A 27,149-nucleotide genomic window follows, 5' to 3' on the forward strand; every position below is an offset into this window, starting at 1 on the left:
GTCCTGAGCAGTACATGAGGCAGATAATCTGAAAAATTCTGGTTCCTCTGGCTCATTGCTTCTACTGGCATTTGCAATTGCCTGGATGAAAACAACCAATCAGAGCAGAGAAAGATATGAAGACGCTTTGGGTTGGTGGCTTGAGGATAGTTGATTGTTAAACTATCAGCTATCTTCCTGGGCTCTGATTGGTTTGTTTTCGTTCATTAGGAGGAGCCAGAGGAACCTGATCTGTCTCAGGTACTACTGTTAGGATATAATGAAAGTTTCAGCAATTTAGTTATTCAAGTAATTTTTTTGAATTAATGTGGCAAATGTGACCATCAGGAAGAATCCCACTAACCTAAACATTTGATTGTATTCATGCTGAATCCATTATTCTCAAAAATCTGGAAAGCGTGTAGCTGTTGCCTCTTCTGGTCACCTGACTGACTTACAAGAACTCCCTTAAGGACATTTCTAAATGCCTGCCCTGAAACAGTACTGTGTCTTTGCTGACGAGATGATAAATGATGCAGTTGATCCTAAATGCAATATCAGGAGGGAAAAGAAAGAAGACATTGTGTAACAAAGTTTATTACATATGTCCAAACATATGTACAGCACATTTCTCATGAAGAGTGGTTTTGTCACAAATATAAATTATTTAGACTTTCTTAAAGAACATATGATACAGGAACTGGAGCTTGCTTAACGTGGAAGAAAAGAGGTGCTGGCTGTTCACTGTAACAAGTCGATTAAGTGCCCTGGACGAAACACACATGATTTCTGTATATCAATGTTTATATCTTCCCCTCAAATCATCAACTCCTTTGGAAACTACAGGATGATTACCAGAATACATGGTCCCTTCGCCTTTTCTCACTGAATTATTGAGTCATTCAGAGCGATTTCCTTAAAATGTGACTTTAATACTTCACATCCTGCCTGTGTTAGACCCCAGTACTGTCCATGGATCAATATACAGTATGATAACACACATAAATAAGGCACAAATGGAGAAGCATAAAAAAAACATTTGAGGGTCAGAGCAGGACCAGATTTGGCACAGGAAAAGAGTGACCAAAGGTAATAAACATAATGAAATGTCATCAGCAACTTCCTGGTAACCCTTTAACCCTACCAGCAACAAACCATAGAATACGACACGAAAATGTTTTTATCACGTAGTATTTTTCAGACATAATTGAGTACTTACATACAGTAGGTGGAAAGATGGGTGAAATGACTAAACTACACGGAAGTACCATTCTTAACCATCATAATACTGACAGGCAAAAATAAAGGATAGTTCTAAGACATAGTGTTATGAACCTTTGCACGAGTTGTTGCAATAAATACTGCTTACAAAGCTTCCAATTCATTGGGCCTACCAAGAGGAAAGTGGTTAAAGTGAACAAAGCAGAGGATTGCAATGATTTATATAGCTACACCATTAGAGAAATGATGATTATTTGTACATGTGAGAAATATGAGTTTGCTAAAACATGTTCACACCTTTTTTTTTGTTGTTGAGTGCTTTAGAAAAAGCATACTGGCTTCAATGATCATTCAAATTTCAAAAAGAATTAGGCCGTCCCATCACACCAACACTTTTAACCCACACGGTGATACTCAGCTCAGCTACATGTTCAGGGTTAACATTTCAAAGGTGCAGATGCATTGCACATTCTTTTGTACTGAAATCTTCTAAATGACATCATTTGCAAGACTTAAAGCTAAACACACAAAAAAAAAAAATAATGTCCATGTCATGCGTCCTTTGGGAAAAAATCCCATACATTTACCATTCGAAAAGGCCAAAACCTTCAGGCACTTTTAGGATTGAGATCAGTCAGCAGTTCATGTATCCTAAATTCTCCTTAGCTAATAGTCCATGGGACTAAGCATCCATCAGCGTTCCACTCAGTCTTAGTCATGGTTGACTGATCGAGTCAATACATTTAAATAAAGATCCTTGTTTTAGTTTTGTTTTAGTCATGAAGATGACAGGAGGAAACAAACTTCTTCCTTCAGGGCACAAATCATTCGCAGCCAGAGTCACTGGAGGAAAAGAGCAAAACAGTTTTGCTGGTAAAGAGGGTACAAAGTTGATTCCCTTTCCAACTGTGAGCTTATGATTGGTGAGTCCAGACTTGTCCATCAGCAGCATGTGGCTTTGACCCTGGACAAAAACACACAGATCAGTTTCGCAGCCAGCACTGGCACACTTTATGTTTTCCTGTTGTTCCAGTTCGGATCTGCTGCAGTGTTTGGCTCTACGGGGCGCTCGGGCGGAGAGCGGGAGTCCTGGGGAGACTTCTGAGTCTGCGGGGAGCGAGGGTCCAGCAGCGGTGGAGGTTTGTCAGAGTGGAAGGGCCTGCTATAGTGCTCTGGCCCAGGTGGACCTGCTGGCCTGTGCTCTGGCATCCTCCTGAAGTCCTGCAGAGGGCCATCTCTTCCCTGGTGGTAGTTGGGACGGAATTCATCGCTGCGTCTTCGTTTAGGGTCTGGATGCCTGTAATATCATTTATAGCATTTTTAAGTGGTATTACATAATAGTACCCTAATACTCAAACAAAAACATGGAATCAGTGTTGAAGTAGCTCACCTGTCGTAGTAAGGTCTGTGACCCCTGTGGTCCCGGTCGTTGCTGTACTGGTCATATGGCCTTTTTCGAGGTGAGCTGTTGTTGCGGTAACTGCCTGAGCTGCGGTACGAGTCTCCATGTGAACGTCGATCACCATAGTGATCCTTGTAGCGATGTGGGTCATAGGGATGATGTCTGTCTCCCTGCCATGACTGGTTGCTGTTACCTGGGTAGTTGTATTTACGGTCCCTCTGCCAGTCTCCCCTATCTGTAATGACACATTTAAAAGCAGTTATTAAAATACACAACGTCAGTTAAAGGAAAGTTTAACATTTTGGGGAAATATGTTCCTGCCGAGAGTTGAATGATAAGATTGATACCGCTGTCAAGTCTGTACAGTGTAGTGAAAGTGTAGCTACAGTCAGGACATGGTTATTTTAGCTTAGCACAAAGACTGGAATCGGCCAGCCCAGCAACAAAACCTGCCCACCAGAGCATCTAAAGCTCTCCAGTGCTCGCTCTGTTTGGCATGTTCTGTGCCTTTAACTAAAACAATCCTGTCCGCACATACCATCATTGCCAAAGTGGCGCTTATTAGCCATGTTGTACGGTTCTCTGTGGTGTCCGTGCGTGCCTGGCTGACTCGAGTGTGAAGCAGATTTGGCCGATGGCTGAGTACCCGTGGAGTCTCGACTGGAACCAGACGGTTCCGGTCTGAAACTTTTGACCCTCCCCGTAGGATCCTCCTTCTTCTTCTGTTCCTTCTGGAAATGTCACAGGATATTTTTTTTTTCAGTGTTGGCGATTTACAAAAGATCATGTTCACTTTATAACACTTTGATAAAGCAGAGTTAACAACTAGAAAGAGGAACAACTTGCCTCTTCCTCGTGGGATCGCTTCTTCTGAGCCATTTTGTACAGCTTGTGAAGCTTCCTTGCACCGAACTCTGTAAACTTAGACACAAATATCCAGAGGTTTCTGCCAAAAAAAAAGAGCACAAAATAATAATTAGCAGAGGTAAACAGGAGAGTATTGTGATTCATTTCACAAAGATGATACCTAATCATCACACCTTCGCCATATTTTGACATGTTCTGGGTCACTGTAGGCTTTAAGGCACTCTGTGATTCGGTCTCCAATCTTCAGAAGACACGTGCGAGTGTGCTGGAGCTGCTCCTGGTCGGATAGACCCTCGTCTGGTTTATCCAACTGCTTCAGGGCCTTTTTCACTGGCCTCATGCGCTCCTTACACTACACAGAAGCATACATTTATTTATTTTTAAATAAACTGCTTGTTAATGATAAGAAAACTACAACACGTACACAGCTCCCACACATGACTTGTCAAACTCCACTGGCTTAATCTTTGCACGAGAATTAAAGAAACTCACAATACTGAAAGTCTCCTGGTCGAGTTCATCATCCTCCTTTCCTTCAATGGGGACGGGCTCAGACCCAGCCGTAATGTGGACTGGACCTTGAGTCTTCTTCCCTTTGCCTCCTTTAGCCTGAAAGACAAAAATACAAAGACTTTAAGACAATTAACCTACATACGACAGTCATACATTTAAAAGATTATTCCCAGCATTCTAGCTATGTTCTTTTAGCCTCGTGTAGCATTTTAATGCAATAATGGAAATTTGAACCTGTTTGAGGAAAGCACATATGATCAGGTCACGAATACTTTGCTGAAGTACCTTTTCTTTTCTGGGCTTGGTACCCTTTTTTTCTTTGTCCCCGTCCTTCTCCTTTTTAGGAGTTCCCTGTTTTTCTTTGTTCTCTTTGTTATCCTTTTTCTTTTGTCTTTTCTTGGCGGGGGACTTCTCTGTTCCGTCGTCCTGCTCAAACACGAGAAAAGACAATGTATGTTAAACAATATAACAGAAGACACTTAAGATCTGTTTCAAACCTACACATGTAAACATTATGTCGGGGGTTCTGGATGAAAAAATTTGTAATGTGTATGTAAAATATTTATATTTAAAGGCCAATTAAGAACTAATCTGAATTTAAGTTGGGTTTTTTTAAATACAGGGTATTTGAATCACTGAAGGGATCATATCAACTTTGTTTTGTCTTTTGTTTACTTTATTTATTCTTTTACTTTTGTCCAATTGTTTTTTTCCCTTGCATTACACATTGTTTTGTGTGATACATGTATTATTTGCCTGTAATAAATAAATAAAAACAAAACAAAAACAGATGGTTATACAGCAAGTGAGGACAAGTGTTGTCCACTCATTAAATGTAGCATTATTCTGCTTATTTAGAAAAATAAAGCTGAATTACACCTCTTTGTTAAGGTGTTGAAGTGGTGACCTTGTTTTTTTCCTATTTCCCATGGCCTGATTTATAGTTTGGTGTAGTAGCACTACTGCAACGCAAGATGGTAATGTGGCATACCAGCAGGCAATGTGTGTATTTCATTTACTTCAAGTAAAACAGAGCAGCAGTGGCACGGAGGACAAGGTTTGCTAGGTCACAAAATCAAATTTATTTATTAGTAAAAAAGAAAAAAATGTTTTTGTTGTTTTTACTATCAACTAACACTACTTGCATTTGAAAACGGTACGACAAAATAAGTATGGCCACTAACTTAGGAGGCTACAACGAGGCCCGGCACAAACCTCAACACAGAAGCACAAGTGATCTTATGACTGACCTTGACTTCGCCCTCCTCCGATGGGTTGTCGGACAGGCGGGGGGAGGAGATGTCGTTGCCTTGCTCATCCTTGAGAATCTTGTTCTCCTTTTTCACCCGAGGCTTCCTCTTCCTCACTTTGACCTTCAGAGGAAGAGACTGGATGAGCTGTGCGAACGGGTGGGTAGGTCGCTTTGCGCGGATCAAAGGCAAACTCCATGTTGTGAAAACAGTATGGATGAGTTACTCAGTGATTAATAGCTGCATACCTCCTCCCCTGTTTTGGAGTCCGTGCTGTCTTGTTCTTTTTTCAGCAGCTTGAGGAGATACTCGGCTCTCGCCTGCAACTGCTTGCCCTGAGGCTTCTTGCTCGGATCGTCCGGGAGAATCTGTGCGGAGGGAAGTAAATGTGAGGTAAAAGTGAAAGACTGCTGCAGTGTAAAGCAGGCCAGTGTGGGTCCAAGTTAATAAGCTGAGTGCGTCCTCGTGTTTTTATATTGTCCTTAATTAGAGATAGATTAGAGAGATGTTTACCTTATCAGCGAGTTTGAGGTCAGGATCCGTCTTGATCAGATCCCAGTTGCCAAAGCCGTGCTCGTAGATACCAAGCAAGAGCTGAATGTCATCCTGCAGTTCCCAGTCTACATCAAAGTGGGCTACCTTTACCCTGCATGTCAGTTTGAACCTGCAAGAAACAGAAACTTTGTCGTATTTAATCTGCAACACAGGTGCATTTTTTTTTGAAAAAAAAAAAACAAAAAACCCTTGTAATGCGGTGGTATCTTACTTATTTCTCTCAGCAGGGTTGGAGGGCACTCCTTTGTGCAGAGGCTCGAACTCTTCCTCGTGTTGGATGATGGACTTGGCATTGACCTGCACTCCAGAGATCTTGATGTTAATTCCTCGCCGTTTCCCAGGACCTTTGGCTGGAATAATAACGTGCATCAATTTCTGGGGGGCCTGTAAAAAAGGCTATAATTTCAAAAAAAACTCTAAACCCGTAAAAAACCAACAATACCTTCAACTGGGTTCTCTTTGAGGTGTTCCTCGTGCTCCTGCACAGCAGTCACACAACTGTTATGAATCAGTTCACCAAGTCTCTTCAGGTCTGCTATGGATTTGTCAACCAACTCCGAGTCTCGGGCGATGGCCTCCAACCTGGAGACAGAAAAGAGAACTTGACTGCATTGTTTGTCAAAGACCTTAATTGTTCATACTTCAAATCAAATGGTGTAGCCATATATTTTTTAGTATCATCAGTTAACAATATGCTTACCTCTCAAGTGGACATCCAAATTTCTTGTATGCCTTAATGAACCTGTTAATGATATTATTGAATGAATACATTTGATTCATGTTCATGAAAGGAAACAAAAAAAAAATGGATAGAAAGGGTAGAAAATTGTTCACTTAATACTTTACCTGCGTATCTCTGCGTCAGTGAAACCCTCCACATTGTTTTTGCGGGCTCTGGGTCTGCCCCTCTTTTTTGGCTTCTTGTCATCATCACTATCATCGGTCTCACTCTCAGAGCCCGAGGAGCGGTTCTTCAACTTGGAGCCCACATCACTATCACTGTCATTGGCCTGAGCCTGAAAGAACCAGAGCAACACTTCATGACCTGATTCAAATGGGTTAAAAAAAAAAAAAAGAGAATCCAAGAGATACCAGTGCTGGCAATGGGCAAACAACCATTTTTTCCCCCTCTCTCAAATCAAATCTGTAAACTCCCCTCTTACCCTCTTGTTAGAGCTCCTGCTCCTGGGCAGCATGAAGATGTCCTCCATCTCCCGCTGCTTCTCCTCCTCCTCAATCTTGCGTCGCTGCTCTTCAGGGATGATATCGTCCCATTCTCGTATGGACTTCCCCTCACTCAACTCCGGAGTGCTCTCTTCCATACTGGAGAAATTGGCCACCTGCAGCAACACGCACGGGCGAAAGAAAGGAAACAATTAAAATTAGGATAGGATTTGAAAGGGAGTAATGTCTGACTTTGACATGACGGTCTAAGTGAAGGTCTTTACAATAATGCAACATTACAAAACAGTAAGAACTCCCAGGTACCTTAAACTGAGATAGAAGTTCATCTGTAGCACTTGAGCCCAGGTCACTTTCTCTTGTTTCAGCCAACCTCAGGATCTCATCAATATCCATCTCCTACAGAAACAAAGAAATCCTGGTTTAATTTTACAAATATGTAACACAAGTATTTTTCATGTATGGAAGACATTCAGTCATTTTAATACCTGCGGTTCTGACTCCTCTCCCTCTGCCTCTTTGAACAGCTCCTCTGCACCAAACTTGAGGATGGCAGTCAGTTCTTCCTTATTGAATGGGTTTGAACTGCGAAAAAGCAGCAATGTTAAATACAGAGAGAGTTTCAGTATCTCAATATTAACTAAATCAATCAGCAAAAAGCCTGTAACTCGATTCTCTCTCACTTTGTGTTTCCTGAGTTGCTGTCAAGTACAGTTCGACCAGTGGTGTCCATTCTCTGAATGACAAGATGGTCCAAAACCATCTTCTTCTTTGCCCTCTCAATGATGTCCTCCTCCACCGTTCCTTTGGTGACCAGTCGATAAATATTCACCTATGAATGGGAAAGCGTAGATTTAGTTTTCATACTTACTATACAATGATCTTATTTGCTGGAGTGAAAGTCATCAATTTAAGCCGTGGATTACCTGTTTCTTCTGGCCGATCCTGTGCGCCCTGGCTTGTGCCTGCAGGTCGTTTTGAGGGTTCCAGTCAGAGTCGAAGATGACTACAGTGTCTGCTGAGGCCAGGTTTATCCCTAAACCTCCAGCTCTGGTGGACAACAGGAAGCAGAAGTCCTAGAAAGGAGAAGAAACTGTTACTACAGATCTCATCAAGCAATACGCCTAAGCACACACTAACATTTGTAAATATGTCTTGCATTATAAATAATAAGAACAAAATAGGGAAATCATGAATCCAACTTACTGCAAACCTTAGACTTTCTTTCAAGAAACCATGTTTACTTGATCCTTTTTGCACCATTTGTCAAATATATCCTTCACCTCCTACCGCTCTCAAATAAAGTAGTCCAAAAAACAAGCACAAAAATGTACTGTATTGTTGGTTTATAACTGTCTTGTTTCAATAAGACTCTGCCAAGACTGCTTTTTGTGATATGCTTAATATGCTAACATAATATATGTGGTGTGCATTTGACAATAAATGTATTACTTGTATTAAAAAACTAAAAAAGGTCTTATTTACTGCAGTTTAATTAAAAAACTGAATGCCAAATTATCTTTACAGACTTGGAATTTCCCTGTCTATCAGTCGGTATCATTAAGTCATTAGTATACACACCTCTGAGCCTTCTGCATTGAAGTGGTCGAGTGCTTGCTTTCGGATTTCTCCCTTTATGGAACCATCCAACCGCTGAAGAGGAGAGAGGCAAACAGAGACACACAACTTTTTAAGATTTCCTGGGCAGCTATTTGCTCTACACGCCTTAGTACCCCAGTCTCTATGTTCCGACCGATCACAATAGTCTACGCCAAAGACTAAGTCAGCAAAAACAACCCGAGTAGAACGACTTGCAGGAGTTCAGCTGGTCTTTAGCAGAAAATAACTTGTTGATATAAATAACCACATGATCTCTCAGCCTGGCGAAGTATGTGTGCAACAACACTGACATTTAATCCTCATCCAAGTCTAACCCATCCAACAGCCCCATCTCTGTAAACACCAATAAAGACAACAGTCAAAAACTGCCTCCATAAACTGTCAGTCTAGACACAGTTTCTCTAGGTACTGGTGATACAGCATAGAACATGTTAGTGGAACCCGATGGAGGTGTACTATCATTAACACTGACAGGGTAACAGCACTATATGTACACACATTTTTCTGCAAATAATGACAAAAGGCACACAAAAACTGGACAAACATTTCAGATGAGCAGAAAGTAAAACATTTTTACTTTTGATCGAAGAAATGTTAATGAGCAGAGAATTGTGTACATGATGTCCTTACACATCACACTGTACCACCCCCCACCTTTGAGCAACCACAAACTCATACCAGGTGGAATTGGTTTTCCTACGTTGATGCAAACTACAGCACCTCTTAGAGTGACAACAATGCCATACAGTGGAGTGTTGCCCTGACACAGAATATTGTTTTGTACGCAAGCTGAGGTCCTGTGTAGTAAAGAAATGCAGAATGCAGCCTTGAAAACGTGCCAAGCTTACCTGGAATGGGTAGCGATTCTTCGCAAGGTATTCAGCTAGGATGTCCAACATCCGGACCATCTGGGAGAAGATCAGGACTCGGTTGCCTCTTTCTCTGAGTCTGGTCAGCAGTTTGTCCAGCAGCACCAGCTTCCCACTGCCCCTCACCAGACTCTAAAATGTAAAAAAGGAAAAAAAGGTGTGAACATAAAGTTCCAGACAGATTAAGTAGCACTGAGTCTCCTGTTAGGACTGTCAAAACTAGTTTTTTTTTTTTTTCAGAGCAGAGATATCCTGAGGTGTTGCTGGAAGCTAAAGAGGGTTCATGAGGAGACTTACCTGCAGGTGTTCCTGTTGTGTTTCATTTTCTACATCCTCGGGCTGTCTAATGAGGAAACTGTGGTTGCAGCACTTTTTAAGCTCCATAACGATGTTCAGGAAGCCAGAGGAGCTGCCTCGGGTGCCTTTGGAAAGGGCTTTGTAATTCCTCGTTAAAATAAACCTGGAAATATTGAGGAACAAATCAAGTTAATGGAGAGGAGAAATACAGCTTGCACTAGAGGTTTGTATAAAAGACGGATGTAATGGTTAACAGGTTTCGAGAGACAAATAATATCATACTTGTAGAATTGTTTCTGCTGTGCAGTCATGTCTACACGGAGGATCTGTTCCACCTTGGCAGGGAGAGATTTTTCCACGTCTTTCTTGACACGTCGCAGAAGGAAGGGTTCTAGGACTTTGTGAAGACTCTGATAACCATTATCCCTTCCTTTCCCGTGTTCGTCCTCAAAATCCTCCCAGGAATCAAACCTGCAGTGGACAACAGAGATAAGAAATGTCACTCATATCCAGCTGGAATTCAAACTGATTTTCACCTGCTTTTGTTCGCTTTATTGAACGGGACGTACTTGTCAGGCATGAGGAAGTGCAACAGTGACCAGAGCTCTTTGAGGGAGTTCTGCAGCGGAGTGCCAGTAATGAGGAGTCTGTGGTTGGACCTGAACTCCATTAACGATTTGTACAGCAGGGAGTCATCATTCTTCAGCCTGTGAGCCTCATCCACACCCAGGAACGCCCAGTTGATGTTCCCAAGCACGCCCTGGAGAAAAATGAAACAAAGTCCTTGTTAACCAGAGTGACTGATTCTCTTCCTGCAGAGACACGCTATAATAAAAACATAAAGAAACACTAATCATTGCACCTACCTTGTCTTTAAGTAGAATTTCATACGTGGTTAATAGTGCATTGAAACGGATTCTTTTCGTTTGATGGTTCACCCACTCGTAGTCACGGATCTATAGAAAAACAGAAGCAACAATGTAAGTTTCTGTAAGCGACTCTGGAGAGAACACCAGAGACAGCAAAGCCCTGCAGATTCAACCTACTGTTTTCCTGCTCATGACGTCACCGAGGTAGACCACCACGTTCATGTCCGGGGCCCAGGTGTCAAACTCCCTCTGCCAGGACGTGAGCGTGGACAGAGGCACCACCAGTAGGAAGGGCCCGTACAGCTGGTGCTGGTGAAACATGTAGGACAGGAAGGAGATGGTCTGGATGGTCTTTCCGAGCCCCATCTCATCAGCGAGGATAACACTGTTACACCTGAGGACGAAGAATACGAAAAAAAAAAGGATGGTTTTCACCTTTTTCTAAATTTTTCACACATTATTTTTTCAAAACCAACACAAATTATTATATTTATTTACACAGTACCTGCACCAGGAGTGGGCCAACCAGTTCAACCCATCCAGCTGATAATCTCTCAGCTGAAGGTTCTCATCTCCAATATACGGTGGTTGTTTCTTCAGAGCAACAAACCTCGGTCTTTGCTTTAACACCTGAAATGATAGTTGGGAACACATTTCTTTAGTTAAGGATTATTTTTCAATTAATATCAAATAAAAGGGAGGCGATTAAAAGATTAGACTCTTTACCTTGCAGTCTTTAGAGGGGACGGTTTTACAGGAGTTTCTGTTCATGAAGCTGTCAATGCAGGGCTGAAACTTCTTTCTAACCAAAGCTCCATCTTCCCAGCTGCACTCTGAATAGGGCAAGCCCATCCACTTGCATAGATACTCTGGCTCATTGGAGGATGATGTCCTCTGACTGTGAGCTGTTTAAAAAGGCAGGCAAATTACTACACAACTTAATACTTGATGGAAATGTATAGCACAGGAGAACATTAAAAAGGACAGAATGTAACAGTGATGGTGAAATATGAAGACAATGGACTTACAGGGGAAGTCAGAGGATCCTGGTGTCTTTCCTGTCTTTGTTGCTGTTAATTAGAAAATTCCTTTTAGTACAAGTTCAACGCATATTTAACTACCTTATCTGCAGCACTGCATTTGATACTGAATTCTTACCGATAACGCGCTCCACAAAATGAAACTGCTTGCTCAAGTCAGCAGTGAGCTCCTGTTGGCAGTTATGAAATTCTATATCCTCAGGGGACGCCTTGTTCAACCTACAGACAAGCACGGAGCAAAAAGTTAAATCTTTCAAAAAAAAGACTTACCTTTGCAAATAAAGTGTTAATGCAAAGACAAAGATTCTCACCATGAAGTTAGCTCTTCGTGTTTCTTCTTATAGTTGTCTAATTTCTTTAGTCCCTTGACCTTCTGCTGCGTCAGAGAGTCTATGCTCTCCCACGTGTTGTGGATGTAGGACCAGCCCTTCCACTTAATCAGATACTGAGTCTCTCCCTCATCTTTCTCGGGGTCAAAGCCTTGACTCGGGTCCCCATTTTCCTCCACAGCATACACAGTAGTAGAAGCTCCAGTGGCTAGAGGAGCAGAACAAAAAAAAAACAACTTTTAGACTTTACACATGTAGCAAATATTTTGATATGGAGCAATGCGTTTTTTTTTTTTTTTTTTTAAAATATTAGGACTAATGTGAAAGTGCATCACCTCCTTTTTTGCCTGTCCTTGTGTCCATAACCCTCTCAATGGTTTCACTGTCATCATCCTGCTGCTCCTCGCCTGCATCTCCCGTCATTTCAATCAGGTCGTCAGAGTCGGTTTCAAAGTCATGTTGGTCCTCTTTATAACTGCAACACAACAGAACAGATGAGGACCAAGTGGATACAGGTGACGGATCAATATGAAAACTGTGCACTTGCTAAACTTTTTAACGCCTGTTGTGATGGAAAACATTGGCCTGGAGTCAAAATGTCCCCGTCTAATGCTTCAGTGTAAGGACGAACTTGTACCAACGATAATTCAAAATCTCGGGGTTCAGAAATGCACCTTTTGACTTTGGTTGCGCCCCTTCTTCGAGTCTGTCTCTTGGGAGTGTCTTCCTCATCGTCCTCATCATCCTCGTCCTCTTCCTCGTCATCATCTTCTTCAGCGGATGAGTCCTGCTTCCTGGACTTCCTTCCCTTTTGGGACAGCTGCTTTTTGACTGCTGATTTGGTCTGAGGTCTGTAAAACACACAGTTAAGCACAGAAACACAAACTACTTAGACACAAAGCAACCTCAGGGGTCATTGGCACAGCGATTTTGGTCCACATTTATTTACAATGTGAACATTTTTTGTATCATCTTTTATGATTAGATCCAATCGTGGATGTATTTTAGACTGAATTTTTTGAATAAAATAAAAATATTAGGTCTATATATATACACCAAAGTAAATGGAAAAACAACTGCTTACACAATATGAAATGATTTGGAGATGACCAGTGGGTAGCTGTCTGATGGCCAGGCTTCGCTACACTCTTACCTTCTAGCAGGAAGTCGTCTGGATCTAACTTTTTTCTCTTCCTGCTCACTGTCTGTAATGTCGGAAGCCTCCTCCTCCTCCTCCTCCTCTTCATCATTTGAGTCATCATCTTTCCAGATATTTCTTACAACAAAGAAATGCCACAAGTTCACCCTCAAGGCCCACCACTGCTGGAACCAATTTCAAATTTCAAGAAATACTGGCCACAGGGTGTTCACCACAACCCAGTGTGATCAGGGATAAGCCGCTGATCTGACCAATCAGATTGGATTTAAATGTAGAACATCACCTGACTGACTGAAACTAACAGCCCATTTGGAGCAAACAGATACCCAGTTACAAACAAGCTTAAAATGATAAGAATCACAATATGAACACAGACTGGCAACACAATGAAAAAGAACAGACATGAACTGTGCAAAACTACTGTATGGATCGAGTGTTAAATGCCAAAAACCTCGCTAACGAGAGTTCAGCACAAGTGTCTCAACATGGCAGAGTTGAAAAAATCTGGTGCTGCACTATTAAATAAATCTGAAATAAATAAAATATTAATAAAACAGATGTTCACATTATTCACACTTACTCCTTTTTCTTGGCTCGTGGTGTTTTTCTCTTCGGACTTTCACTCTCAGACTCACTGCTACCCTGTAAATACAGACAGCGAAGCAGATACACATTTCATCAAGAAATGTAGCCGCACTTTTTCATGGCGTCCACTAGATGGCACAAGTAGCTTCTTTAGAGGAGTTGATAGCAATAAAGGCAATTGTATGGAGCTTGTCTTCAAGCTTTCTTTCACAGCTGCTTACCCCAGCTCCAATGTTTAAACGAGCCGGCTCCTGTCTACTGCGATTTGACCTCCTAACCCCATACACGTCTGGATGTTCGTCCCACATCTGTAACGAGAGATCAGCTGTTGTCAGAGACTGTTTTTCTGTCTCATGATACAAATTCCATTTCACATTACAATTTGCATGCATGTGCTATCTGGCTGCCACTTCATTTCATTATTGATTAATCTGCTGTGCCAGGCTACATTTCAAATGTCTTACTTTGTCTGACCAACAGCCCAGAACCAAAGCTATTCAGTTTACAACTATATAAAACTGAAAAAAAAGCTGCAACTATTCACAGTTGAGAAGCTAGTTTATAATTTTTCTGTCTGTCGCCTCATCAATTATCCTATGAACTGCTTCAGCTCTACTGGGCTATATGCTAGGTGTCATAGTATACTGCTTTAGCAGTCAGTATTAAAGAAAATCACAATCATTTTACATTTCTTGGACGGTTTTAAAAAAGTTTTCCTAGATGTTTCTGTATCTATCTATCTCTATCTATCTTACCACCACCTGCTGCAACTCACTAGCTGAGTAGTGCCTCCATTTCCTTTGTAAATTGCATTGTGGAACAATGGTATACTTCAACAGCACATTCAAAGTGAATAAGTGTATACAGGTCAGTGTGCCCACACTGCACTCAAAACCTGATGAGAATTAGTAACAAGTATGGAACTGGGACACATCTAAAATAGATAAAAAGGACAGTATGGCTGAAGTAAATCTTGCTTAATGTCAGTTGCAGCTACAACTATCACGCAGGAGCACTTCAACCTTTGATAATCACATTATGAGCCTGATTGCACAACAAGGTTATCTCAATCTCCATTATGAGAGGACAGGAACACCAATGTGCTTTATATAAACGGTAAGTCAGAACAGAAGACTTAGGTACCTCTCTAAAGCTCAGCGACCTTTACCTTCTTCACATCTGCCAGACGCTCCTTCTTCCTAACTGGTTTGTCTTTGACTTCTGCTGTGGTTTGCTGTGATTTGGACTCTGCAGACTCGCTCTCTGACTCTGAGTGACTCTCTGACTCTGAGGAGCTGTTTGACTCGGAGTTGTGGGATCTCCTCCTCTCACTGCCATGCTCACTCTCTGACTGACTTCCGGACTCCGATGCAGAGCGGTTGGATTCTTCGGAAGCTGAATTGCTAGCGGAGCAAGAACACGTTGATTCTTTCCATTTTGCATTGCATATGTATTTGCTTACACAATTCTGCACACCCAAACAACAACATAGCAAAACATGTGAGCGGAGTTGATAGTGGCAGTAACTTAAAAATGTCTTAAAATTCAAACTCAAAGTGCACACACTGTCACCACGACATGGAGAAAGTGCAAGAGCTTGATGGCATGAGGAAGTTGTGACTGTCAGCTGAGGGGAAACAGAAACCTCATTACATCATGCAGCATGTTCCTTGCTCAGCTAACAGTCTTATAATAACCCCATTCTCTCTAGGGCACACAAATCCTCTTTGTCATTTTGAAAAGCCTAAGATCTGCTATATCAACACTAAAATAACATGTTAAAACTGAGCAAAGCTGGAAGTATTAAAATCTTTCCTCTCTGCTAACCTGCAATAACCTGTGGCGTACAGTTTTGTAGTATCATCAGAAAATGCTACAATGGCCATAATTACTTATTAAGGTTATCCAGAGAGATAAGAATAATTGATCACCGCAAATTTGCATAAGTGCTCCCACTCTGTCACTTAAGTCATATCCTCATTAAACTTTTAGTGGGGGAATAAGAACCTAAAGACTGACTGATGAATATGAAACAATGAGTCCAGAGCATAATGCAACTAGTTCCTAACCTTTATAGCTTCTGACTGAAGCAGTGTCTACTTATGACCCCTCATCAAAGGTTATGGCTTTAGTTGAACTTGAGTTGTGAGCAGTTTAACAAGATTGTATTTTTTTTTCTTCTCAGATTTGTTTTATTTGATGTATTTTTAGCCTAAAAAAGTGAAAATATTCAGTAATAGTGAAATAATTATCATTATTATTTGTTTTGTTAATTAACATTTTGAGAACATGTTCTATATATATATATATAGTGTCTTCTTTTGAGGTCCAAAACCTGTGGTTGGTAACATCATTCAGAAAACTGCTATATCACCATACACACAGAGCTTCAAATATTTTTGAAACCCCTCTGTAAACAAGATGATACATCTCACGGGGTAGATCTTGATGCATATAAATAAAAAATTTAGACAAATATATAAATTACTTGTATAATAAATACAACAGATCGTAGCAGATATGTTGAGATGACAGCACATTATTGTGATGGGGGTCATCCGTGGATAAAATATCTTGGTATGGTGACCTCTCCTGTCCAGCCTTCTGCAGTACCTCATCTGGGCACATGGGGGTGCTACAACCATTAAAAATAAACCTCCTGGAGTCACTACCTTATATAGATCACATAGATTTGGGTTTTTAAGATTAAAAAAGTATATACGCTCAATCTTAATTTCATATATTGGGTGTTTTTAAGAAGAGGACTCCTAACTTGCATTTGCCTTACTAGAATGATCCCGTCTGCTATTTATACAACTATGAGAATATAACTTAAAGAGGAACATGAGTTAACTGATTGGAAGTTAATAATTACAATCTAACTGCTGTTAAAGTACATATGATGACACCAGACCTCACAGCCTGCATCTTGAGCAGTTTCAATGACTAAACTCGGAAGTGCATGGCTCCTTCCGCTTTAAGTAAGGTCAAAAGTGGGCGGGGCGTGGAAATAATCTTGAATTTTCATTGGCTGGCGTGTTGCTAGGTGGAATTCTAGCCAATAGCGGCACAGTGTGCAGGCTTTCCAAGGTCTGAACTCTTCCTGTTCCTCCTCCATGTAGTTCTGAGCTGAGTTTTAATACAGATAAGTGAGCAAGCTGGGCACACAAAGCAAGGGCCATTTTGTGACTTAGGAGAGCACATATATATAGTAGTACTTTATTGTAAGATGTGAGGTTACATAAAATCACTACATTCTCTGTTGCTTATTCTGCTGCTCTGCATGTCCACAGTGCTCATCTATCAGTATGAAAAAGTTAGGCTGTCACCAGTAGCAGAGGACATATTTCACTCACAGCTGAAAATACTAAAATGGCTGCCACAAGATCACACAGAAAAACTACAAGTGTGATGTAACCTGCTGCAGTGTACAGTCAGTAAAATGCTGAGGGTGATTACCTGAATTTAGCATCCAAACTTCTCTGTGTCTTTATCTAAAAACACAACAGTCTATTGAGATCAGGCTGCATTATTTGATGTGAAAACATGGCAGCAATTCTAATACTATGAACTTACACTGGGCCATAGCATTTATGCAATAAATACAAACTCTTAACTAACACAAAATCTTTCTTTCCTTTAAAAAAAAACAACAACATCATAATGGCTAGCCACTTGTGTTGATTCTGAATTTCGGCATTGTTCCAACACCATGCAAATGACCTGATATTAGTTTTTTTAAACCATCTTTATTGATCAAAATAGAATGGTGTTTCCACTCGTTTTGATATTCGAAGATTCAGATACCTGAGGATGATAGATACACACTTGCCCATTTACCATCTTTATAAAGAGAAAACCAAACAATACTGTAAAAAAAATGTCATATATAAGTGTCAAGACAGGCCTTTAAATATAATTTACCTGATTAGTACAAATAAAGCCAGATTTGAATAAAATATAACATTGTTTTGCTGTAACAAAAACAGTTCAAAACAGATGCTTCAATGAACACATCAATCTCTATACAGCCAACATTAAATAATACAAAAAGTGTTCTTTAAACTTGTCAGATACTTAAAAATGACAATAAATGTATGTGATAAGGGTAAGACTATCAATACTTAAATATCTTGCTTAACAAGTGAAAATCATTCAATAACTAATAAGAATAAACAATCATTATGTGTCAGGAGAAATGTTTAAATTGCAAATGATCCATTGCAATAAAGGCCTGAAACAGAAAGTGAAAACCTCCTCCTGAAATCAAATATACAGTTAAAAGTGTTTGTTACATAAGCAGGTGAACACTGACATAACTGTCATAATCAGTATAATATAGTTAAGTAGTTTTACTACCCATCTAAAACAAAACAAAATGATTTACAAGATATTAAAATCTTTTGGATTAAAGGCTTTAATGAGCATAAATAACTAAGCATGAGAGAACTTGAATTTCCTAAAAGTCTAAAACTTTTAGTAGAGGTCCAAATAAAAGATCACAGAATGATATAAAAATGAAAAATTGTAGCTACATGCAAACTGTATTCAGGTCAAAGAACTAATAAAGTATGTTATCTATCTATCTAAAACCCATCTAAAAGACTGGATATAGTATGACCAAAAGGGAACACCAAAGCAAAACATTGTTTCTGAAATAAATAAAAACCAAACAACAACGTTGATAAAATGGTGCAATGCAGTACCAACTAGTAAGACAAGGTCATGTTACTTTATAGCGATGGGACATCAAACATTTGTGACAAATCATGTGCAACATAATACAGGACAAATGGCTTTTCCCCTGTGGTCTAACACATACATCTTGTGGGCAATGATCTCTTAACACAGGCCTGAAACCTCAGTATTGAGAGTAAGAAATGATAGGAAAATCAGGGTGTGGCTATTAAACAATAGCAAGGTCATTCATGACAGTGGTGCACTTCCAACAAAACCACGTCGCAAATGTATACACAGGTGATCAACCATGCTTGACAAGGTAAACAATCAAGGCAGATATGCAAAAGGTAAAAAAAAAAAAAAAAAAAAAAAGTAAAAGCCTCATACCTTGATGCATTGCTCTGAGTCGATCCTTCATCCTCTTGCTTTTTACTTTTATTCTTCATCATCGTATTATCCTGAAAATCTTTGATGGGATGATCTTTTGTCCTGGTATTTACTGTCAAAAAGTTAGAGGAAGCATGAACTATCATACAAGTCCCACTAGACTGCCTCTGCTCGGGTGGCAGTTAAAACCCAGGCGGTGCGACACGAGTTGGGAAAAAAGGGCATTAAATCGACAGATCTGAGGATCATTATTTACATCGCTAATGTAAAATATAGCGAGGAAAAATGACAGGTGCAGACACAAGCAAGTCAAATGTCCAACTTAGGCCTGTGTCTTTCAATATAGTCCACGGATCAAGACGCATGCAATTAATTGTAACTGCGTCATCAGATGAAGGATTAGAAAAATGAGCTTTAAGAATAACAGAATCGGTCAATAATGCTCTATACAATGTAAACAGACCAATTCAATGTGAAGAAAAGGTGGTAACCTATAAATGAACTATTAAGAGTCACGTTCGCTTTTTGTATCACAGGCTTTTATCCGACTCGAATAAAAATCAGCAGTAAAAAAAAGAAATAAACACCACAACAATAAATTACAAAAAAATAAGCAGCTTTGTTTCAAAAAAGCTTGCAGGCCTCTAAAGTCCTTCATCTAGTGTCAAGACTCAAAGAGCGACAGACGCGAGCAGCACACTAAAAAATGGAGGCGCGCCATGGCTGCCAGAGCCCAGTATGGAAAACAACGACAAGCACTCCCCAGCACACAGACGGCTCATTCGGCTCGGAAAAACAGCACAAAAACCACACAAAACGCACAAATTCCCGTTAAAACACCGATCGTACGGTCAAATCTCTTGATTTTTAATCAGAAACGAGCGGTAGCGGTCGAAAAACGGGCAAGAGAAACGGTCTGACGAAAGCCCATGGCACCCTTCCCAAGGCTCAGCCGCCATCTAGAGCTCCTTCCTAGCTCTGAAAGCTTTGCCTTTGATTGACGTTATTTCCATTTACACCACACTCAGGTGATGTATAAGTCCCACCCCTTTTATTATGTTTAAATTTTACTTTAGTAAAAATAAAACTTGTATATATATTTTCAGCCTTTGGGTAAGAAGCTTTTAAGTTGAAACATTTCTTCCCTCTTAATAAAATGTAAGAATACTGAGAGGCTGTAAAAAAAAAAGAAAAAATAGTGTGTAATTATTCTGCAGCAATTGCATCACTTCCTGCAGGACAGGAAGAAGGACAACCAGGGGCCATTTTAGAGAGCCTTTGGAAACCATTTCTGTTCTGACCAAAAGCCTTTTTTAATTACTGTCAGTGTATCTTACAAACATGAGTGCCAACTGTTTTGATTAAGTTGAGATTTATCAAAGCACATGGGTGCATTTTCATCAACCTTTTTCCCCTTTAGCTCATCCATCGAATGTGAATTTCCTTTGTATAGCAACACCCGAAACAGAGAGCATTACTTCGTGAGATTCATCAACCCAGTACGAAGTTTGAACACTTAGCTAGCTTGTAAATTAAATGGGCAAACCTTGTTGATAAGTGACAGTAAGTGCAATAATTAGTTGTATAGATTATCTGAAATGCTTAAATCAACAGCCGAGCTAATGGACTTCAACGTTATCAAAATATAAAACGCCAAATATCTTCTTGTGATTTGCTGGTTAATTAGCTAATGAAACAAAGCCAGGAAAAATACGAGGACATACACTTTATTTAAAAACAACATTTGAAAATCAAATGTACAAAGGCGGATTTTGGGTTTCCCAAAAACAACAATGTCATTTTTCAACAAGTCCACTATACAGCCAGCAACGGTGTTCCAGTGTCCATGTTGTCGTTAAAAGAAAAGAAAAAAAAAAAAAAATCCAAACGCCATAGTCCAGTCAGAAAACGGTTTCATCTTGTCAAAATTTGGCTAACTGCCAAATCACTTGAAATCTTCACGTTAAACAACGCTGTCTCCACTTCAGCAATATCCAGTTGAATGGGGTCTTGATAGGATAAAAAAAGAGGGAAAAGTTGTAAGCCCACAGTGCAACTGAAATGAGTAATGAGTCACTGTCCGCCAGCTTTTAGACGGCATGCTAAACTAGACTGAAATTTAAACAGTTTAGTCACATTCATGGCTAGCTTTCAGTTGCGTTAGCTTGCATTGCGGAAGTGGACGTGTTATATGAGCGTTTGTAAGAATACACAATTGTTCAAATATTTAACGAAGTTGAACTGTAATTAAAACAAGTCATATCAACATAATGTATAAAATGCAAGCAACATATCTGTAATCCAGCATCCTTAAATATTGTTTTACAGTCAAACTTTGACGTAGCCGTTTAAGTTGCAATAAGACATTCAATACATTGTTTTAAGCGACATATGAAATAAATGAATAGATCTGGCGGATGCTCCCACATGTGAATTCTTCGTATTAAAGTGATACATATTAAGTGCAACAAGCTATACTGACAATGTACGTTTTGTAAATTTTTTTTGTGGCTCTGAATTAATATATTATTTTGTGAATTCAAAGTTTCAATTGAGTAAAGTCTCCAGTAATTTGCAAATAAATTCTGAAACTGACCACCAGGGGTAGCTAGCCTAATTCACGTCATGTGTTATGCATACAAATTTTCACGCAATTACGCCACAACAGTGTTGTTCAAACAAATTACCATCAAAACAACAAAACACTGGCATGTGAGCAAACAATGCTGTATCCTACGCAAATTAAGATCCCTGCATGAATTGTCAAAATGAGTCACCAAAGCAAAGACATGACTGACCAACAGAAACATAATAGCATCCAATAGGGATTAAAGCAACCCTTCAAAACAATGGCATTTTTCATACATCTTTAGTGCAAAAAATAAAATAAAAATGTCCCTCATAGTGCTTCAAATGTTCAAATACGGCCGTAAAATGAAAGTAATTGTGACGTAATATTGGTCATGTAATGTTTTTTTTTTTTATGTTTAAGGCCAAAAAGCTATCAGAGATTTTAGCAAAAATAGAGAATATAGCAACTCTCAAAGAAATGTGGCCTTTTCTGTAACGTACCAACAGGAGGCAACACAGCCAATGTCCACATAAAGCCAAAAAATTACTTATATTATTATCAATAATGAAAGTAGCCACATGATAAAATCTTGTTATGTGTGTACTACCATAAAGTACTACATTTACATTTACAGACTTACCCATTGTTTATGCACTCTACCTGCCAACATCTAGGTCTTTTGCTAGCCTTTACAGTTAACAGTGAATGGCAGCAATAAAGTATGAGTACAATATCCTCAACCTATCCAAATGGGATCATGGGAACAAATAATATCTAGAAATTAAAAATGTATTTTCATTATATTAATGAGCTCAGTAAGCGTGTGAATGAATACTATATATTTATATATATATATATATATTTATACATACACATTAAAAAAACAAACTTACAGAGCTGTCTTCTTGTTCTTCAAATTTCAAAAATGTTCACACCCGTCATGTCTCCGCTGTGGACGAGATAAAGAAGAATGAATGATACCCATTATTACCAGACATCAGATCCACACAGAAATAGTTAACAAGTGGATCACTTTGACTAGTTTGAAGTGTTTGGGTCTTTAAATGAAATTGATTTAAGGACAAGTCAATGTAAAGCCCAAGTCTAGCTCTGCTGCTCTATCAAGAACCCACTTTTCACAGAACCCTTAAGCCTCAAAAACATCTTTTCAAATCTGACTTCACTGAAACCTTCAACACTGCAACCTCACCAATGACTGATTTATTGTCAGCCAATGGTTGTCCTGGTTAAAACAACACTGTGTGGTTCCAAACATCCTGTAAAAGGTTTGCAATGTATGGGAGATGGGCCAAATAATGCAAAAATGCAACTATTGTTATTGTTACACTTATGGAATCTGGCTAATAATTACAACTCGTTGTGTGTCTTATTACAATAATAATTACATTTTATCCTTGTGTCTTTAGAGGGATTTTACAACACACAGACTACTTAATCACCTTTTTAAAAACCAGGACAGAATAACAATGGCTGTGATGCATGGTCAGGGAAGCACCCCACATTTTTATCTAAGATTTGTGCAGACATGAACCAACGTGGGTCACTCTGTGTATAGTTGACAGTTCTTGAGTTGTGTGGTGCATTTATGTGCTCTTGAGAAACTTGTGCATCTCAGAGCTGTCAATTGATGGCAAAATGGAAACCTTTTTTTATATTACTATAAAAAGAATGACTTAATTCTCATTGTTGAACAAAGCAATTCATACTGCTTACTTTGTGGTTTTGCCTTGATATTCTTTTGGGGGATTTTTAGTCTTATTTTTAGCTTGTTGTAAGGACTCCGGTCTGTCTTCACTCAAAAAGTGAAGAAGAAAAAATGAAGGGGAAGCCAGAAATGTGCTTCTCTCTATTCAGAGCAACTTGCTTTTATCAATTTTGTTAGGGTAAGCAATGTCTATAAAAAAAATATGATCCCCCTTTAGACAATTTAATATTTTCTCTTACTCATTACCCATGAATTGGAGTGAGTGTAAATGTTTTGAAGATGCATTATTAGCTAGTAGGAAGTTATTTTTTCCTGTTCCCTAATCCCAGGAGACTTGCTATTGTTATGTCTCACGACATTACTCATATTCAAAGATGGACTTCTCTTAATTCATATTTTGATGCAAAAGTATTTGCATTCTTTTGGCTGCAAAAGAGCATCAGCCCTGCCAATAAGACAGGCACTGATCATGAACGGACTTTCATTCGGCTGGTGTTTCCAGGTTGTCTGAGAATATCAATCAAGGTGAGGAAACCGTGAATGTTGTAGATTAAATGCACCACAAATATTTAACTTCACGGAAATCACGAAAATTAATAAAATCTTTGTGGTCATGATGCCCTCTACAGGTCATGACTCAAAGTGCACCTGTATTGACAAATTAACCAATAGTTCGTTTACAAATATCCTCGCAAAATGTCACCAGTTACTAACTTACAAAATGTTCTTGAAATCTAATTTGCAATTTTTTCACAGGATGTCTACTACTGACAGATGTGGCAGTAAGACTGTACAATGTGCTCAATCCAACCCAGGGTCTATAGGTTTTAACATTAGCAGCCACAGCTGAGTTATACTGGGCATCTTAATACAAGTTTAATTTGAGTACAACTCTAAAAGGAGAGGCAACATCCAAGCCTCTTAGGTAGTAATTTGCTATATGGCGTAATGAAGGATACTGTACAAAGTTCAATCTCTTTACGCCGTAGAAATGGAAGCACAATCTGACATATCTTTTGGGAATGAAGACCCCCAAGCAACGGTAGTATTATGAAATGTCAGTGTTTTAGATATGATTGATATAAGTGCGAAATTATGATAGTCAGTCGTTTTTAAATATGGGACTTTGTTATGACAAAAAGAGTTTGTCAATCGAGAAATTATCGACTGTTAAGTTCTTCACAGTTTAGCTAGCTAGTTGAAAGACAATCACGAATATATTACAAATCTGGATGTTAAATATACAAGCAATGATTGTACACATAGAGTTTAACATTGATGCCCACACTTTTGGGCGCATCCTATAATCTAATCACATTTCAGCAGGATGCTTAACTGTCAAACTATTTAAATGATAAGTCAGAATCCCTGAAGGTCAAAACACTCTAAAATCTGAGTTAAATTACGTAATTATTTTAAACTTACCGCTAAATGACTCCCCCAGAGTCAGGTATTTGAGCACATACACGTTTTACATTAACATTTAAAACCTTGCTACATCATACACTAGATGGCACTGTCCTACGGTGAGACATGACTGTCATTGCTTTTAGTGAAAACTAATAACGCCTGTTATAATGCACCGAAACTACATCAAGAAATTATGTTTAGCAGCATTTCCTAGTAATGTCATTCACATTTAAGTGAAAAAATATGGATATATGATATATATAATATGGAGGTTATTCTGCTGTTTATTCGTGTGTGGTCATTAAAAAGAGTCAAACTGAACTTAAACTTGAAGGGCTCAATGCACATTTAACATTAATCTATCTTAAAAAATTATACTTACAAGTCCCCATTGCGGTGTGAATCACTTGAGTCCTTCAATTCACGGCCCCACGGTGGCTACATGTCAACCCTTGGAAATAGAAAAATAAAAGAATAAGAGAGGAAACAGCACACCCTACTGGTTACATGTATCTAGCAGTAAAGACCAAGAAAATAGCAAGACTGCAGAAAACGTTTAAAACCTGGACCAGTTAAAAACACATACCATTTAGCTTGGGTCAGATTATCTCCTTTCTTCTTTGACGCAATTTGAGAAACATCAAGGGAATCCCTGCAAAATACAAAACATGATTATGATCAATTTTGTGGTCACACAAATTTGCAACCTGCATTGGCATAGACACCAGATATAAAAAGGCTGTATGCGTTTTAAGATCTTAAGATTAAGATTTAAGATCATTTTCGAGCGTATTAACATAATAAGAAAAATCGCAAATAAGCCGCTGCATATTTAATCGGGAAAATGTTTCATCTATGCGTGTCTTGGTGGTTCAAAATGCAACTAAATTTGTCTTCAACTGTAACATTCAATCGAGAATAGCTTTAGGAGGACATTTTGTTACGTGCAGGGTGGTACTAATCCTTTGGGTTTAACAATATAGTTTAAGATATAAAAATACCTACTATAAAAGAGTACATCATCTGTTGTATAATGTGTAGTATTTGCCTTATGTGGATAAATCAACAACCTTGTCCACAAGACCCTGATATTAAGAAGAATTTATTTCTTTATTTAATTTTAATAAGGTTATTTTGAGTTTCCTCCAATTCACATACCTGTAGTGAAGCTTTCTAACATAAAAAAATCTTTCTTTACATGTCTTGCTTGTGTAATGTAAAATGGGAAAACAAAATTAATGTACATATTCAAATTACTTCTCCATCCAGTACCTCGAAGGGTTAAAAGCCAACACCCTATTTTGTATTTCGAAGTATATCTAAAGCTTTTCTAACATATAGGATCTATATTTGACAAACAAATCCAGTATAGTTTATGTACAGTGTCTACACTGGAAGAATTGGGTTGAATAGTCATATTTAAAGCATTTTGACAACTTCTTACAATTTATTTAAACTAATTTTAAATACTAAGTATTAAGCATCCCACACTTACTTAAATCTTGTTATAAACTACATCTGTACACTGTGTGGTAAGATACTGTGAAAAATGATCGATTTTTTAATAGGTTTTTGATTTACAATTCGATGAAAAACCTCTAAAAACAGATATACTGAAAATAAACCAAAAAAATCTACTAAAGCTTGTTGAGTTGACGTCAATCAGTCTCAAATCAACATTTAAAAAACGAAAACATTTGCTCAATTTTGTTGTTTTTGTCGAACAAATTCACACAAGGGCATTTGCTCTTTTCAAGGACAAAGCAAATTTTAAATGCGTAGGTTGAAATAACTCCAAAAAAAGCTCGAGAACAAATGTGCTTGTCTATATATCAACTAAGTTAACTCGAAACAGGGCTAGCAAACGTGCAAATTCCATCAAATAAAACACAAATAAATGCAATTTAAACTCTCTGCGTCGTTATCTTTATTCTTCGCTGACAACACACCATGGCCATTTTTACAACACTGCGTCTAACTGTCGTTCTTTCCACCATATTGCCAGACGCCCCTGAATCCTATTTTCTCAGCTATTAATGTCGGATTACTCGTAAATTCTTACCCATTTCCCAGGCCGAGGCTATCCGCCGTCATCTGCCGCGGCCAGCGTCGAGTTTTTGGACGATTTTCGTCGTTTTGGTGGGTCTTTCGGCCGCATCGTTCCGCCCTTCCTCCTCTCCGCTGTCGACGCCTCGCTCCTCCGCTGTGTGTGTCCTCCTCTCTGCCTCTGCCTGAGCTGATATCCTTCAGCGGCTCTGCCCACTTTCCTCTCAACGTAAGCCAAACTCCACTTCCTCTCCAGCCCCATAGCCAGCGCTAGCAGCCTACTGAAAGCCTGAATATAGACATTTAAAAAAAAAAATTATATATATATACCTTAGCACAAAACCCACAGCATACAAGTGGAAATGTTTTAGTTTTATGTGGAATTAACAAAACAAAAATGTATGTAGTTTTTTTTTTGTATAGAGACACACATAGCCACGTGAGCAGTAACCCAATCACATTAAGCTTTTAGTAAACGTCAGCTGTTATAAACAAGTAACCTGTGTGACCTACTGATATGAAACTAACAAATAACATGTATAATCTTGTAAAAACAGTGATACCTATGTGTTATAGCCAGTAGCGTGTTAT

General features: G+C 39.0%; 1 protein-coding gene across 2 annotated transcripts; it reads right to left on the reverse strand.

Moving 5' to 3' along the window:
• Positions 1-558: 558 nt before the first annotated feature.
• Positions 559-26,758, reverse strand: chd2 (chromodomain helicase DNA binding protein 2). 2 transcript variants are annotated; one of them, XM_051383443.1, is made up of 42 exons: positions 26,575-26,758; positions 25,099-25,164; positions 24,895-24,963; positions 22,270-22,325; positions 18,805-20,813; positions 14,906-15,140; positions 13,959-14,045; positions 13,733-13,794; positions 13,147-13,269; positions 12,668-12,844; positions 12,329-12,468; positions 11,976-12,201; positions 11,783-11,883; positions 11,653-11,694; positions 11,351-11,529; positions 11,130-11,254; positions 10,802-11,018; positions 10,622-10,711; positions 10,325-10,515; positions 10,038-10,226; positions 9,756-9,918; positions 9,438-9,590; positions 8,551-8,622; positions 7,896-8,045; positions 7,653-7,801; positions 7,458-7,554; positions 7,276-7,368; positions 6,951-7,127; positions 6,634-6,803; positions 6,488-6,529; positions 6,230-6,369; positions 5,999-6,137; positions 5,746-5,896; positions 5,481-5,600; positions 5,233-5,355; positions 4,268-4,408; positions 3,962-4,078; positions 3,643-3,821; positions 3,449-3,548; positions 3,141-3,333; positions 2,591-2,837; positions 559-2,497 (listed from the first exon to the last, which is right to left on the reverse strand). In XM_051383443.1, exons 5-42 carry the CDS (start codon positions 18,948-18,950, stop codon positions 2,212-2,214), a joined length of 5,532 nt encoding a protein of 1,843 aa, XP_051239403.1. In that variant the 5' UTR covers positions 18,951-20,813; positions 22,270-22,325; positions 24,895-24,963; positions 25,099-25,164; positions 26,575-26,758; the 3' UTR covers positions 559-2,211. The 2 variants fall into 2 exon arrangements, with proteins under 2 accessions (XP_051239403.1, XP_051239404.1); XM_051383444.1 differs by lacking the exon at positions 13,147-13,269.
• Positions 26,759-27,149: the final 391 nt, after the last annotated feature.

Source organism: Dicentrarchus labrax, unplaced genomic scaffold (assembly GCF_905237075.1).
Source record: "Dicentrarchus labrax unplaced genomic scaffold, dlabrax2021, whole genome shotgun sequence".
Lineage (NCBI taxonomy): Eukaryota > Metazoa > Chordata > Actinopteri > Moronidae > Dicentrarchus > Dicentrarchus labrax.

Excerpts from the sequence above, each read along its gene's own strand:
- chd2 (XM_051383443.1), bottom strand. The coding sequence starts at position 18,950 with ATGATAGTTCATGCTTCCTCTAACTTTTTGACAGTAAATACCAGGACA. Across the intron at positions 5,356-5,480 it reads ACTCCAAAACAGGGGAGGAG|GTCAAAGTGAGGAAGAGGAA; the intron begins GTATGCAGCTAT and ends CTTCCTCTGAAG. Across the intron at positions 4,079-4,267 it reads CCAAGCCCAGAAAAGAAAAG|GCTAAAGGAGGCAAAGGGAA; the intron begins GTACTTCAGCAA and ends TTTGTCTTTCAG.